Source organism: Rhincodon typus, chromosome 33, assembly GCF_021869965.1.
Source record: "Rhincodon typus isolate 14 chromosome 33, sRhiTyp1.1, whole genome shotgun sequence".
NCBI lineage: Eukaryota > Metazoa > Chordata > Chondrichthyes > Orectolobiformes > Rhincodontidae > Rhincodon > Rhincodon typus.
The window spans coordinates 33792430-33808812 of NC_063364.1; the positions used below are offsets into that span (position 1 = coordinate 33792430).

Genomic DNA, 16383 nt, shown 5'->3' on the forward strand with positions numbered 1-16383 from the left:
CTGATGTTCAAGAGTAGACTGATGGGACATTAATTGGCTGTGTTGGATTTGTTCTGCCTTTTATGTACAGGACATAGCTGGGCAATTTTCTTCATTGTCAACTAGATACCAGTGTTGTAACTGTACTGGAAGAGCAAAAGACTGTGAGATTTCCCACCTCAGCTACCGGCCCAGGCAGTACTTTCCAGACCCCCCACCACCCTCTTGGTGAAAAGGTTTTTCTTCCCCTCTCAAATTCCTGCTTTTCACTTTAAAATAATGCCTCTATCTAATTGACCCTTTGTCTAAGGGGAATAACTGCTTTTTGTATCCTTGTCCATGCCTCTTGTTATCTTACATAACTCTATCAGGACCTGTCTCAATTTTCTCTGCTCCAAAGAAAACAACGTGAGCTTATCCAGCCTCTATTCATCGCTGAAATGCTCCATCTAAGGCAACGTCTTGATGAATCTCCTTCACACTTCCTCCAGCATAATCACATCTTTCCTATCATTGGCGACCAGAACTGCACACAGTACTCCAGCTGTTGCCTAACCAAAGTTCTGTACAGTTCCAACATAACCTCCCTCCTCTTAATCTACTGATAAAGGCAAGTGCCCCATATGCCATCTTAACAGCCTATTAAACTATCAGAGATCTGTGGAGAGAACCTCAAGACCCCTTAGTTCCTCTGAGCTTCCTCATATCTTGCCATTCATTGTGTACTCCCTTGTCTTGTTCCTTTTTCCAATTTATCTCATATATTAGTGAACAAATGAAAGAAGTGAAGCACAATACTGGAATATTATTTGTGTTATCTCTTGGACACAGGGCTTAATTTTCCTTCTCCCACCAGGTTGGGTGGGACTTTGGTTCATTTTCCCAATCCCACTGTGACCCTAATCCATTTCCAGATACAGGACTATTGATGCATGAAGGGCAGGCGCCCAGCATGATCTTCACCAGCAAAAGAGATTCCACCATATCTGGAAAGGAGAATTCTAGCAGCACTGCTTGGAAGCAACACCAGAATGACAGTGTCAGAGTGTCAAATGTGCCCCAATAAATTGACTGACCATGAATGCTAGGCTTTGGACTGATTGTAACTCAACAATGGGTAAGTGTTTGGCCTTCAAATTCCAAATCCCTTGTCCTGATAATACCTGTGGCTGAAACCAGGAAAATTAGCCAATGCATCGTCCAGTCTCCTTCGTGTCACATATCTACACAGAGGCAGTAAATTGGCAGCCAGTAGTCTTTTCAGCAGTGGTAACAGGAAGAAAATCTAAATCAGAGTAAGTCAAAAGGAATTTCTTCCTTAATTGATTTTAGGCAGTACAACAGTTAGTGAAATTTTTCATTTCATAATGTTTCTGCCACTGTTTCCATTTCAGGAGCTGGGTGAAGGGTATTTTTAGTACTCTGTCCTAATGCAAACACATGGATTCAAATCAAACCCAGGCCAATAAGGTGAAATTCTTTCTTGCTTCTAAATGTAATGGTTTGAATTAGTCCAAATCAACTCCTAAATTCTCAGCCTCAACCAGAGGCTCTCTGAATATTCATTTAGGAAAAGGAGAATCTCATTAGGATATGATGATAGATGCTGTTCTAAGACTAGGATTCAACGCCAAATCTGAAACTTTACCAAATTTAATAATGTATAATTCTGTTCCCAATTGTCATCTTTACAACATCACAGCAATATCTGATCAAAAAAGAAAACATGACTGTAAATGTCTTATTTTACAGTTGTGCAAAGCCAATCCATCGTCACCCACTATTGGATTTATCTTGCAATAGTTAGACTGCCACAGCATTTGTTCAGCATTCCCACATGAAAATTTAACGTGGACACACTCCAAACTGGTCTTATCACATAAACCTTTCAGAAAAGCAAGAAATAACTCAAGGACAAATGATAACGAAATTGTTGAATGGACTACAATGTCATCGAGCAACAGTGAAAATGGAAACTAGCAAGAAATCCCTCCAATTCCAAGCAAATAAAAAATAGAATGAGTTTCAGATTGGGTTTGAGATCACTCATCCACTGTGACTGGCTCTAATAATTATTAATAGCTTTTGTAAACCTCTTCTTAGCTCCCTAACTGCAAACCCTTGCTTTTTTAAAAATAAGCTTTAATTAGTTCACAATAATCAGCATACGACATAGAAATATAATTAGTGATTATACTCTCGTGAAAACCATCAACTATTATTTCTATGCAATCAGTTGTGGATTATGCTCTATAAACTTACAGTGAAGACATCAAATCAATTTATTCTTCACTTTGAATGTCATCACTTGAAACCATACACAGTGATAAATGTGAGATGCTCTGCCTGGAAAAGAAACATTTGTAAAGTCCATAGCAATCTATTCTGATAATCCTGCAGGTTATAATATTTGTGAATGAAATAGAACAACTGTCCATAGTGATATTGTTACATTTGCTGACATCAAGCTCTAAGGAGAGGTAACAAGCAAAAATAAGATTGGCCATTTGCAGACACTGAGGAATTCCAGTTGAATTTTAATGTGGATAGCAGTCAGGTAATACATGAAAGGACATGTAAATCCAAGTACACACAATACACAAGATGAACCATTTATGTGATATATCAATAGTACAGCTGAGCCACTCAAGGATACAATCAAATGCCTCTTTTGAAATAATAACGGATGAAAATTTCAGGGAGGATTAGCAAATGTAAACCAAAATTAACTAAAATGACTTAAAATAGTCTCTTCCTTGGCAATGGCTAAATGAAAAGAGATTTAAATTGAGAATTGATCATATTTAAAAGCTTTTGGTCAGTGTGAGGCAGTTACTAATAAGATAAATGAATTACTTGGGCAAGCTGGAATAGGTCATAGTGACATTACAAAGAAACTGCTTGTCAGCTCACTTAGAAGTGAGGCTAATCCTGGTTTGTATTTTCGGTCACTTGACTGCAGAAAGATGCATTAGAAAAGTTTCAGGGAAGATTGACTATGATGATGCGAGGCCTTGAGGGATTAAAGTACGAGGAAAAGTTGAGACAACTATGTTAATTTTAATCTGTGTAAAACAAAATGAAAGGAGGCATTATGAAGATAATGTAAAGTTATGAAGACACTTTATATTTATTGCACTGGATAATTGACAATTCATTCAGATTATCAGTGAGCCATTCTTTGTTACAAAAGAAGGGAGCTCTGCATTTCTAAGAGGAGATTCTGTTCTGGGCTTCCCCAGAGATGCAGCACTATACTTCCATTCTGACAGTTTTTATAGTTTGTTTGGGGCGTTGTAGGTGCGTTGAATTGGGTCAGGACAGGTCAGGTCTTGAGGGATGGGGGTAGTTTTGGGTTGGGTGGGGTCGCCATCAGCTGGTACGAGTAATCAGGTAGGGTCTGGACAGTGGAGGGCAGTCAGGACAGGACCCAGGGGATTGGGTATGTGCTCTGGGCAAGGTATAGTTCAGTGTGTGAGGTAATTACCACATCAGTTTAGTCATTAATTGATGTATCTTAGAATTGATAGGTGTTGACTGAGGGGTGTCCTTAATAGAATAATCAGATATGTCTCTGGAACAAGTGTGTTGCTTTGAAGAACTTTTTATCATTCTGGATATATTATGTTTGATGCTGACGTACCCTTGGATCGTGCGGTTTGGTGCCACTCTGTGAGCCTGGATTTGAGACAAACCAGTTTAACAAAAAGCAAAGTTAAGAATTGCTTTTAGACTTAGACTTCAATGTAATGTTTTTATTATGTATTATAAGAAAATACAACATGGTAATCATAGATATACTAGGCTCTGATGTATAGTGAAATTTGGTAAAGGTGAATCTACCTTCCTCGTGCATTCATATCCATGTACTATCATGACTCATTTAAATGTTTAGCTTCTGCTGTTTGGTGTGAGGAAGGTGAGGAAACTAGTTGGTGCCATGATTAGAACACATCTTTTGATCTTGGATTTGATTCAAATTGGCCTTGACTACTGAGATTAAATTGGCTTTCTCTGCACATAAAGATTCTAAATGAAATTACTTTAGAAGTTGCCTGTCTGAAATACAAAGGCCATAAATATACATGTTTTACCAGGATGTTGTTGGGAATGAAGGGTTTGAGATATAACTGAAAGCTGGATAGACTGCGACTTGTTTCACTGGAGCATACGAGGTTAAAGGGTATCCTTATAGGGGTTTATAAAATCATAAGGGGCATAGATAAGATAAATAGCAAGGATCCTTTCCCTAGGGTGGAGGAATTCAAAACAAGGGGGCATATTTTTAAGGTGAAAAGAGAAAGATTTAAAAAGGACATGAGGGGCAACTTTTTTACACAGAGAGTAGTTCGTGTGTGGAATGAACTGCCAGAGGAAGTGGTGGATGCCAGTACAGTTATAGCATTTAAATGACATTTGGATAAGTACATGAATAGGAAAAATTTGGAGAGATATGGATCAAATGCAGGCGGGTGGGGCTCGTTTAGTTTGGGAACATGGTCGGTGTGGACTCGTTGGACTGGAGGGTCTGTTTCCATGCTGTATGATTCTATGACTCTCCCATTATCGAATGTAGTTTTGTGGTCTTCTTCAAGAGGTAGTGTCCTGTGTGATCTAATTCCGTCCACACTGCTGTTTGTCCTCACTGATGCTCAGCTCTGTAATATCATCACAAGGTTTTATCTAGGCTCCTGATGTACTTACACAATGCTCCCCAGTGCTCCGCAAATTATTTCCCATCATAAACTCCTCATCAGCTTAGTTTTTGGGTGGAAATGAAACTTCTTCTCCCTTCCAATAAGGGCTCAAATTTGCTTCGGGTGTCTGGTAATTGGCCTCCTTTTGCGGGTATTTAAGTCAGATTTCTCCCCTTAGCTGTTATTGGATTTGATTGTAGACATGCTTGCCAAGCCGGTGGATTTGGTTGCAAACGTTTCGTCATCCTGGTAGGTAACATCATCAATGCACCTCTGGTGAAGCGTTGGTGCTCTGTCTTACTTGTTATTTATATGCCTCAGTTTGTTGGGGTGTATGGTGCCACTTCCGCTTCTGTTTCTCAGTGGTTTGTACACAGGGTCTAATTCAATGTGTTTGTTGATGGAGTTCTGGTTGGAATACCAGGCCTCCAAGAATTCCCTGGCATATCTTTTCATAACACGTTACAACTCTGTAAGCTCTACCATCTGGGACAAGGGTAGCATTTAATGGGTGCACCACCTGCAAGTTCCCCTCCAAGTCATTCATCATCCTGACTTGGACTATATGGTTATTCTTTTGCTCTCATGGAGTCAAAATATTGGAACATTGTCATTAAGAGCACCTATAACGTATGTATTGCGGCATTTTAAGAAAGTAGTTCACCAACACCTGCTCAAGGACTATTAGAGAACAATAATAAATGTAGGCCTTGTCAGCAACACTCACATGCCATCAACTAATTTAAAAATGAGGACACCTACACAGAGAAGGAGAGAGACAACAACATAAAAAGTAACTCAAAAATCTGCCAGCATGGAAATAGTTGATGTTTTGTAGGAGGAAGAGTGGGGCTTATTGATAAAAACAAAGGTGATATATGTTTAGTGACACAGGGCAAGAAGAAAATGCTAAATGAGTATTTGGCTTCAATGTTTACCAAGAAAATGGATGCTGATAAGGTATCAGTAGAAAGTGAGATGTTAGAGCTAATCAATGGGATGAAAATTGATAAGCAAGATGTATCAGAAGGGCTGGCTACTCTTCAAGTGAATAAGTCTTCTTGTCCATAAGAATATTAGAAATAAGAGCAGAAGTAACTATTTGGTCTTCAAGCCTGCTGCACCATTCAGTACAAACATGACTGATCTCTGGTTGGTCCAGGTGACATCTGAAGTTGCTAAGGGAAGTGGGGCATGGAGCCAATGGAAGCACTTGCCATAATCTTTCAATACATGCCAGAGGATTGGAAAGTGACAAATGTTGACACCCTTGATCAAGTAAGAGGGTAAGGTCATCCTGGCAACTATAAACTGGTTAATTTAACATCAGTGGAGGATTAAGGTTTTAGAAACAATAATCAGAGAAAAGAATTAACAAAAACTTAAAGAGCTGTGATTTATTTAAGGAGTGTTAGCGTGGATTTGTAAAAGTTAGATCAGGTTGGGGATGTAGGGGGTAGTGGTGATGAGCTAGTGGCATTACAGCTAGACTATTAATCCTGAAACCAGGTAATATTCTGAGGACTTCTGTCCAAATCTGCCATGGTAGATGGTGAAATTTGAATTCAGTAAATATCTGGAATTAAGAACCTCAACAATGACCATGAAGCCATTAACTACTGTCAGAAACACCCATCTGTTTCACTAATGTCCTTTAGGGAAGGAAACTGCCACCCTTACCTGATCTGCCTACATGTGACTCCAGACCCATTGCAATGTGGTTAACTTTTAACTGCTCTCTGGCCAACTAAGGACAGGCAATGAAGGCTGGCCAGCAACACCCACATCCTGTGATTAATTAAAATAAAGTGTCTAAATGAATTAGATTTTTTGATGGAGTAACGAAGGTCAATGAAGATAGATGTAGATTGTCGAATAGAAATTTAAGAAGTAGTTTGACAAAATATCACATAAAGAGTGGCTAGAGAAATTGAGACTGGGGTCAAGAAGAAGAAATAAGCGTATGTCAGGTATAGACAGCTGGGATCAAATGAATCCCTAGCAGAGTATAAGCGCAGTAGGAGTATACTTAAGAAGGAAATCAGGAGGGCAAAAAGGGGACATGAGATATCTTTGACAAAAATAATTAAGGAGAATCCAAAGAGATTCTATAAATACATGAAGGGCAAAAGAGAAACTAGAGAGAGAATAGGACCCTTTAAAGATCAATATGACCATCTATGTGTGGAACCACAGGAGCTGGTGAGACAGTAAGTGAATATTTTGCATCAGTATTTACTGTGGAGACTGGCATGGAAACTAGTGAACTTGGGGAAATAAATAGTGATGTCTTGAAAAGAGTTCATGTTACAGAAGAGGAGGAGTTGGAGGTCTTAAAACACATAAAGGTAAATAAATCCTCAGGACCTTATCAGGTGTTTCCCAGAACTTTGTGGAAAGCTTGGGAAGAGATTGCTGTGCCTTTGCTGAGATAATTGGTGGGGAGGCAATGGCCTAGTGTATTCACACTGGACTGTTAGTCCAGAGACCCAGGTAATGGGAACATTACTCAGGTAATGTTCTGGGAACCTGGGTTCGAATCCCACCATGGCAAATGGTGGAATTTGAATTCAATAAAAAAAATCTGGAATTAAGAGTCTGCTGATGACCATGAATTCATTGCAAATTGTCAGAAAAACCCATCTGGATTCACTAATGTTCTTTAGGGAAGGAAACTGCCATCCTTACCTGGTCTGGCCTAGATGTGACTCCAGACCCACAGCAATGTGGTTGACTCTTAACTGCCCTCTGGGCAATTAGGGATGGGCAATAAATGCTGCCTAGCTAGTGACACCTCATCCTGTGAATGAATAAAAAAGAATTGTATCATCAGTAGCCACCTGTGAAGTGCCAGAAAAGTGGAGGTTGGCTAATGTGGTGCCATTATTTAAGGAAGGTGGTAAGGAGAAGCCAGGGAACTATAGACCGATGCGCCTTACGTCAGTTGTTGGAGGGGATTCTGAGGGACAAGGTTTACATATATTTGGAAAATCAAAAACTGATTAGGGATAGTCTGCATGGCTCTGTGTATGGGAAATCATGTCTCACTAACTTGATTGAGTTTCTTGAAGAGGTGACAAAGAAAATTGATGAAAGCAGAGCATTCAACAAGGTTCTACTTTGTAGACTGGATAGTAAGATTAGATCACATGGGATCAGGGAGAACTAGCTAATTGGATACAAAATTGGCTTGAAAGTAGGAGACGGAGGGTGGTGGTGTGTGACCAGTGGTGTGCCACAATGATCAGTGCTGGGTCCACTGCTTTTCATCATTTATGTAATTGATTTGGATGCAAATATAGGAAGTGTGGTAAGTAAGTTTGCAGATGATACAAAATAGGTGTTGTAGTGGATAGTGAAGAAGCTTATCTCAGAGTACAATGGGACCTTGGTCATATGGGCTGAGGAGTGGCAGATGGATTTTAAGTTAGATATATATGAGGTGTCGCATTTTGGTATGGCAAACCAGGGCAGGACTTGTACACTTAATGGTAGGGCCCTGGGGAGTGTTGCTGAACAAAGAGACCTAGGAGTGCAGGTGCATAGTCGCAGGTAGACAGACTGATAAAGAAGGCATTTGGCACGCTTGCTTTCACTGGTCGTAACACTGAGTATGGGAGTTGGGATGCCATGTTGCTGCTGTATAGGACATTAGTAAGGCCACTTTTGGAATACTGTGTACAATTCTGAGTCATCTTTCAATAGCAAGGATGTTGTTAAACTTGAGAGGGTGCAGAAAAGGTTTACAAGAATGTTGCCAGGACTGGAAAGTTTGAGCTATAAGGGGGACGCTGAATACGCTGGGGTATTTTTCCCTGGAGCATCAGAGGCTGAAGAGTGACCTCATAGACATTTACAAAATCATGAAGGTGAATAGCCAAAGTCTTTTTCCAAGGAGATAGGTTTAAGGTGAGAGGGGAAAGATTTAAAAGGGACCTGAGGGTCAACCTTTTCACGCAGAGTGTGGTGCATGTATGGAACAAGCTGCCAGAGGAAGTGATGGAGGTCGTTACAGTTACAACATTGAAAAGGCAATGGGTGGTACATGAATAGGAAGGGTTTAGAGGGAATATGGGCCAAATGCTGGCAAATGGGACTAGGTCAGATTTGGATATCTGATTGGCGCGGATTAGTTGAACTGAAAGGTCTTAGTTGTGGTGTTAATAAGGTATATAACAAGTTGTAATCCCCCTCAATTTGCAACTCTCACTTGCTTTCTTAGTACTTGCTTATTAATGCCTACCTGCATGCTAACATCATCCATGTCATTCTTTGCCTTGCAAATGTGGACAGGAGCGGAGTGAGTGTCTACTCCCACCCTGTCATCAGCATAAATACCACATTTCCTAGCTACTGTCAATTCTGAAGAAGGGTCAGTGGACTCAATATGTTAACTCTGCTTTCTCTCCACAGATGTTGCCAGACCTGCTGAGTTTCTCCAGCAATTTCTCTTTTGTTTCAGACCTTCAGTGTCTGCATTTCTTTATTTTATGTCTAGATGGAAATTGGTTAGAGGTTTGGGCAAATATGGTCCTGGGTGGTCCTCTGCCAATCTTCAATAAGTGTGCATGGGGAGCCTGCTAGGGTCAACTGTGCAAACTCCACCTACATTTTAGTTGTAAATATTTCTTCGTGCATATGCAATGCATGCAGTGGATTGCACCATTCATTGGCACTAACTTAACTAACATTGTCATCCCAATAACTTAAAAGGAGGCAAGTGCTGGACAAAAGCAACCTGTTATTTGTGGATCTTCCAAGGTTGCTGTGGGACAAGAAAAACATCACTCCACCATATATCACATATGTATGATAATGGGCTCAAATGGATGCATTGGAAAATGGAATGGTTGAGAAGCATCTGGGATGGAAAGGGGATTAAATCGTAGTAGGTGCACCCTTTTGAATGCAATATATTGATCACTCAGCCAGTGCAAGTATTTGGCTTGCATTGTACATACGAACTGCAGCCCCTGTTTGTTTCTTTTGTGTTCCTTTTTCCTGGCTGTAAATAAAAGTTCATGTTGGGACTTGTTGCTTGCGTGCTTGTCTGTACGTGATTTTCCCTACTGGTCAATGACAGGATGCGAGTGACCACTGGCTAATGTAGAAAGAGTCTCATGGACCCAGAGAGGGTCATCAGGTAGAATGTATCTGAGGACAAAGTAAAGTGTGTGTCTAGTTTGATCGAATATGGTTACATGGGAATGTTAACCATACCCGCAAATGCCGTGAGCAGAGTGGCTTTGTGCCTGCTGTGCCATTACTCTGTCAATGAAGGGCAATGACAAGCTACTAATACTTGTCAGGGTGCACAACAGCCTCTCAAGAAGGCATAGATGCAAAGGATGCGGTACTTTTGGTGGATATCTGGTGAATGGTGAGTTGTTTTGGGACTGATGGAGCTGGAATTGCCCATGAGGGACACCATAGGCGTAGTTAATGTATAATGTCTGGTAAGATACAGTGAGAAATCTCGCTAGCCTCACAGCGAGAATCTATCCAAAAAATGTGACATAGCTTGTACTTATCCAAAAAAAATCGAAGATTCAACCCAAGATCTTTGAAAATGGCACAGTATATTGAGGATCAATATATCAGTATATGGGATCATGAGTACAAAAGCCAGGAAACTATGGTGAACCCTTATAAAGCCCTATTTAGGCCAAAACCAGAGTACTGCACCCATTTCTGATCACCATACTTCAGAATGGATGTGAAGCCCCTTAACAGCATGCAGAGGAAATTTATCACAATGGTTCTAGGGATGAGGGAATTTAGTTACAAGGTTAAGTTCAAGAAGCTGAATGGACATGTTCAGTTCATGAACTGAATAGTCTCATTATGTGACGCAGTTGCTCTTTGAGCAGGCTCCTTCAGGCCTGAGGCGGGAAGGGAACTTCAATTAGGTAGGTTTGGGATATATAAGAACCCTGCTATCTTCTCACATTTACTGAGTTAAGTTATGAGTGGGAGGCACATGCACTATCTTATCAACTCACAACCAACTGAGGTCTTTAAATGGTCAGTTACCATGGCTTATTTACTCCTGGGCTGTAATTATTTCAGCTTGATCTGTGATTGAAGGTGCCATCAACAGTGCAATCAAGCAGCACCTGCCCAGCAATAACCTGCTCAGTGACACCCAGTTTGGCTTCCGCCAGAGCCACTAAGCTCCTGACCTCATTACAGCCTGGGTTCAAATATGGACAAAAGAGCTGAATTCCAGAGGTGAGGTGAAAGTGACACCCTTGAAATTAAGACTACGTTCGATTGAGTGTGGCATCAAGGAGCCTAAACAAAACCAGAATCATTGGGTAACAGGGGGCAAACTCTCCAGTGGTTGGAGTCATACCTGACACCAAGAAAGTTGTAAGACAACAAGGTGCAGGGCTGGATGAACACAGCAGGCCAAGCAGCGTCATAGGAGCAGAAAGGTTGACGTTTCGGGCCTAGACCCTTCGTCAGAAAAGCCAAGAAAGTTGTGGTTGTTTGAGGTCAGTCATTTCAGTTCCAGAGCATCTCTGCAGGAATTCTTCAGGGTAGAGTCCTAGGCCCAACCATCTTCAGCTGCTTCACCTTTCCTCCATCAGGAGGTCAGAAATGGGAATGTTCACCGATGATTGCACAGTGTTCAGCACCATTTGTGACTCCTTAGATACTGAAGCAGTCCGTGTTCAAATGCAACATGATCTGGACAATATCCAGGCTTGGGCTGACAAGAGGGAAGTAACATTCGCACCACACAAATGCCAGGCTATGACCTTCACCAATAAGAAACAATCTAACCACTGCCCCGTGACATTCAATGATGTTACCATCACTGAATCCCCCACAATCAACATCCTGGGAGTTATCATTGACCAGAAACTCATGGGACTTACCACATAAACACAATGGCTACAAGAACAGGTAGAGGCTAAGAATACTGCAGCAAGTAACTCACCTCCTGTCCACCATCCACGATGCACAAGTCAGGAGTGTGATGGAGTACTCCCCACTTGCCTGGATGAGTGCAGCCCCAATAACACTCAAGAAGTTTGACACCATCCAGGACAAAGCAACCCGTTTGATTGGCACTACATCCATAAGCATCCACTCCCTCCACCACCGATGCTCAATGGTGGTAGTGTGTACTATCTACAAGATGCACTGCAGAAATTCACCAAATATCCTCAGATAGCACCTTCCAAACCCACGACCACTTCCATCTAGAATGACAAGGGCAGCAGATAAATGGGAACACCACCACCTTCAAGTTACCCTCCAAGCCTCTCACCAACCCGACTTGGAAATATATCACCATTCCTTCACTGCTGTTGGGTCAAAATCCTGGAATTCCCTCCCTAATGGCATTGTGGGTCAACGCACAGCAGGTGAACTGCAGCAGTTCAAGAAAGCAGCTTACCAACACCTTCTGATGGTCAACTAGGGATGGGCAATAAATGCTAAGCAGCCAGTGACACCCACATCCCACAGATAAGTCAATAATGTAACAACTCATTTTCAAGGACTGGGCATAGGACAGGGGGTTGTTCAGTGAGAGACAAACTTGTCCTTGCTTACAATCCCAATGCCCCTCCTTTTCCCACAACCCCAACCTGTGACATGCCACACCCCAAAGGACAATTAACTCAACAGTGACTGACCCTCCATCCTGGGAGTCTAGGGGATATTGTTCAACTGCAGCCATGAATTCCTGCATGGCACTGCTGAGTTCTGAAGCTACCAGCCTGTTGGACCTGCTCATTCTACGTCCAATTACCAGTTGAAAATCCATTGACTACTTATTGGGTACCTGATTGTCAGAACTTCCAGCAGGCTTTCACCTTCTGACAGGTCACAAGTTTCTGTCCTCCAATCTCACCCGCCTTTGGGCTTAGTCCAAAAACAGGTAAGTACTGCACTTTGATTCTTATATTTTTATGAAAATAAGATGAGTGCTTTGTAGTAGATGTGTAAGGTTGTTCCTGTGCTAATTCCTGTTCAAGATAATGGCTCTTTGCCAAATGCTAATAGGTAATTTTGATAAGAGCTATGTAATCAGTCTTAAGTGTTCATTATTCTCTCTAGTTTTGAAATTACAACTGTGTCTGTTAAGAGTATATGTCTTCACTCCTCATATTTTGTATCCAGTATTTTAGCCGTGATCAGAATTCCTGTTAAAATACCCAGCTCATTAATTTCATAGATTCAAGTAGTGTAATTTCAAACCCTCTGTAAATAAATTTAGATGAATAAACTTAAGTTGATTTTGTATGATGAGAGTTGATTATTGCAGTACTTTTCTTCTACAATGTGACTCATTATTTATTCTCAAATAGATGTCAGGAGGAGTGCCCTGTTGGCAGCTATGGCTTACAGTGTGCCCAAAGGTGTGAGTGCCTCAATGGAGCTGAATGTTACCACGTTAATGGAGCATGTCTTTGTGAGCCAGGGTTCACAGGAGATCGTTGTCAAGACAGAATTTGTCCAGATGGGTTATATGGACTGAAGTGCCACAAGCAGTGCCCTTGCAATGGCAAACATAGTCAAAGGTATTAACAAAATGATTAACATGAATAGTGAAATGATTTCATGCACAGGTGGAATTATTTGTCTTCTATGGTGTCAAGATATACTCAGCTAGTCAAGTTGTACACTCATAAGGAGGTCAAAGCTGCTTTTGTACAGACTTCTTGCCATATTCTATCTGATTTTGGAAAGGTAATCAAAAGGTTTTCGACCATCGTTTCCTGGAGATCGGCATCAAAAATTCTACTTTGGACCGCATGAAAATGAGATAGAGAGTGCTGGGTTATTTCATATATCTTGTTTGCCATTATTTCCTCTTTGTTTATGTTAATTTATGCTCCTACCCAACTAAACCCACATCTATGATCGAGAAGCTTTAAAATGAAAAGGAGAAAAGTAAGTAATTTGCATTTCTATAGTATCTCCAATGACCTCAGTATGGGTACTTCACCTTGAAGTGTCATTGCTGGTGTGATGTAGAAAACGAAACAAAAACTTTCCTGCTCCTCTGATGCTGCTTGGCCTACTGTGTTCATCCAACTCTACACCTTGTTATCTCAGATTCTCCAGCATCTGCAGTTCCTACTATCTCTGAAAGAATTTGACCACAGCAAGGTCTCACAAATAATAATGATAATAACCAGATCATCTGGATATTTTTCTGGTAGCTTTTTTAGTGTTTTGCTGTTGGTTAAAATCAGGATCATGAAACCAAAGACACTATTACTTTATCCAATAGTTTACAAACTGGGCACCATTAATTTTCAACTTTTTCACTTTACAGTTATTTTTCTTGTAATATTTGATAGAATTTCAACTAAACCAAATAAATACAAAGTGAGGGAATTTTAATCTGACATATGGTTATTTTATTTACTATTTTAACAAAATGATCAATATTTTAACATACTTTGATGGTACAAGTTTTGAACTATATAACACTAAATTAGAAGATATTGATTCTCTGATTGACCAACATTGACACTTGTTTAGCCTCAACTTTTTAAAGCATAAAAACAATCTGACAAAAAATAGTTTTGGACTTGGAGCATATATTAAATCATATTTTAAAGTATGTTTCAGATCCCTAATCCAAGATAAAATACAGTATAAAATTACCCAGTAAGTTAGCATGTCCTAATCAAGTGAAAATGCTAAGAGGTTCAGTATAATGAACCCCAGGGCAAGTATTCACTTTCCTAATAGGCAAGATTTCCCAATTTTTTAACTTACTGCATTTTGGGAGTGAGCATTTTTATCTCCTGAAGGGATGTGAAAATCTGGATTTTGTTCCCCTAAAGGCTGTGGATGTCGGTTGTCAATATAAATTCTTAAAACTGAGGTCAGTGGATTTTGTTCAGTGAGGATATCAAGGAATATGGAGCAATTCAGACAAATGGAATTGAAATACAGCAGAGCTATTTCTAATATGAATGACTGAACAGTATTGAGGAGCTGAACACCCTCTTTTTATTGTACAACAGGGAAATCAAATCAATGAGTGTAGGATGAGTGGTATCAAATTGGCTGACAATTACATAAAAATTATTCCAATAAAGAAGATGATAAGAAGACTGGTTGAGCTGGTAAACAGGTGAATGATCTGATATTACATTTTTTGAGGACTTGTGTAGTGCAGATGTAGTGTCCCTACTCTCAGCCAGAAGACCCAAGTTCAAGTCTTGCCTGCTGTAGAGGTGTATGTAATAACATCTCTGAACAGGTTGATTAAAAATATCTAGCCCTTGCCTTATTAATGTTGAAAGTTCAGTTCATGGAGTTAACATTTGCCAATATTGTGATGGCATGGGGCTATAAATTTAAATTTTTCGTTTCTTTAGAATGATAAATATATTTCCTATAGATTATTTAAAATTGATTTTTGAATTAAAGCTTCCTGATTCTCCAAGAAACTGAAAATTAAAACCACTTTAAAATTATTTATGCAGCGGTAAGAAAGACATTTTTTTCACCCTTGCAATTAAGCACCATATCCTCACAGCTATTTAAAAGTTTTCCAGATAAATGTTTCAGTTAATTGCTAAGTGTTAACTTAAAATTAAGAACCAGTTTCTAAGAGGGGGCTTGATGAATGCCATGACTTGCTGAATTAAAGTGCTATAGAAACGAGAAAATGAAGAGTGACTTTTAAATAGAAAATTAGCAACATGTTCCACAGCTACTTGTAAGATAAAAATATCTGTCATTTCCTTAAAGAAACAGATGCAGAATAGCAACTGGGACAAGTAATCGAGATACAAAGGGGTCGTAAAATGTTCAAATGCAAAAGCAAAAGACAGTGGCCTGGAAGATCAGGCAGAAACATATTTAATGTTTTTAGTTATGATTTTTGTTGAACACATACACTGGAGAACTATCAGTTAATTCTTTCTCAAATAGAGTGAAGAAAAATTTAGAAACAGGAAAAAGATGAAATAATTTGATATCATTGCTAGCCCAAAACGTAATCAGTTCTCTATATGTGATTCTTACTGGGTAAATTCTTTAAGTTCCTCAAGTATTATTTTTGCAAGCAAAACAACATAATTTATGATACATATTATTTTGTATATATTTTATAACCTGTTCTGTATCGTATAGAGTGAACGTTACAATATCGTATTCATGATGTTGCATACATTTTAATCATTCTACATTCATCCGTCAAAGCAGTAGGAGAGTCCATCATCATCCATGCTAATAAACTGGCAAATTCTGGTATGTTACTATAATACCAGTCCTGTGATACCATAAACCTTGAGCTGCTGCATCATTTTCGTGATTAATGTCTTTTCTGCTATATCTTGTACTGTACCATTCTCAGAATATTGACTTGGTGAAATCAGAATCAATCTCCTATGCATCAGGTTATGCCATCACTACCTTGTGACAAGAGATTTTGCAAGAGTGGTCTGATTATGAATCATCCACAGATTGCTCCTGTGGAACCTTGCGCTACATTTCTATTCAAAGAAAGGCTGACATTGAGAACTCTGAAGCCGACGTTCTCAGATCTGCACCCTTTCATTTTGGAGCACATTTTAATATGTCATTTGTTTGTACTGCCCCACAACAGTGTATTCTGTAGAGCTCTGTTCAACCAAACTGTATCATTCTAATATAACAAGGTGTAGAGCTGGATGAACACAGCTGGCCAAGCAGCATCAGAGGAGCAGGAAAGCTGACGTTTCAG

The 16383-nt window shown here is 39.8% G+C and overlaps 1 protein-coding gene across 1 annotated transcript in view; it reads left to right on the forward strand.

Annotated features, from left to right (window-relative positions):
- The window catches only part of megf11 (multiple EGF-like-domains 11), a 322648-nt gene that overhangs the window by 222897 nt on the left and 83368 nt on the right, over positions 1–16383 (forward strand). Inside the window, exon 6 of the mRNA XM_048615768.1 lies at positions 13001–13213. Within this exon, the coding sequence (XP_048471725.1) occupies positions 13001–13213 (213 nt within the window). The remainder of the gene's footprint in view (positions 1–13000; positions 13214–16383) is intronic.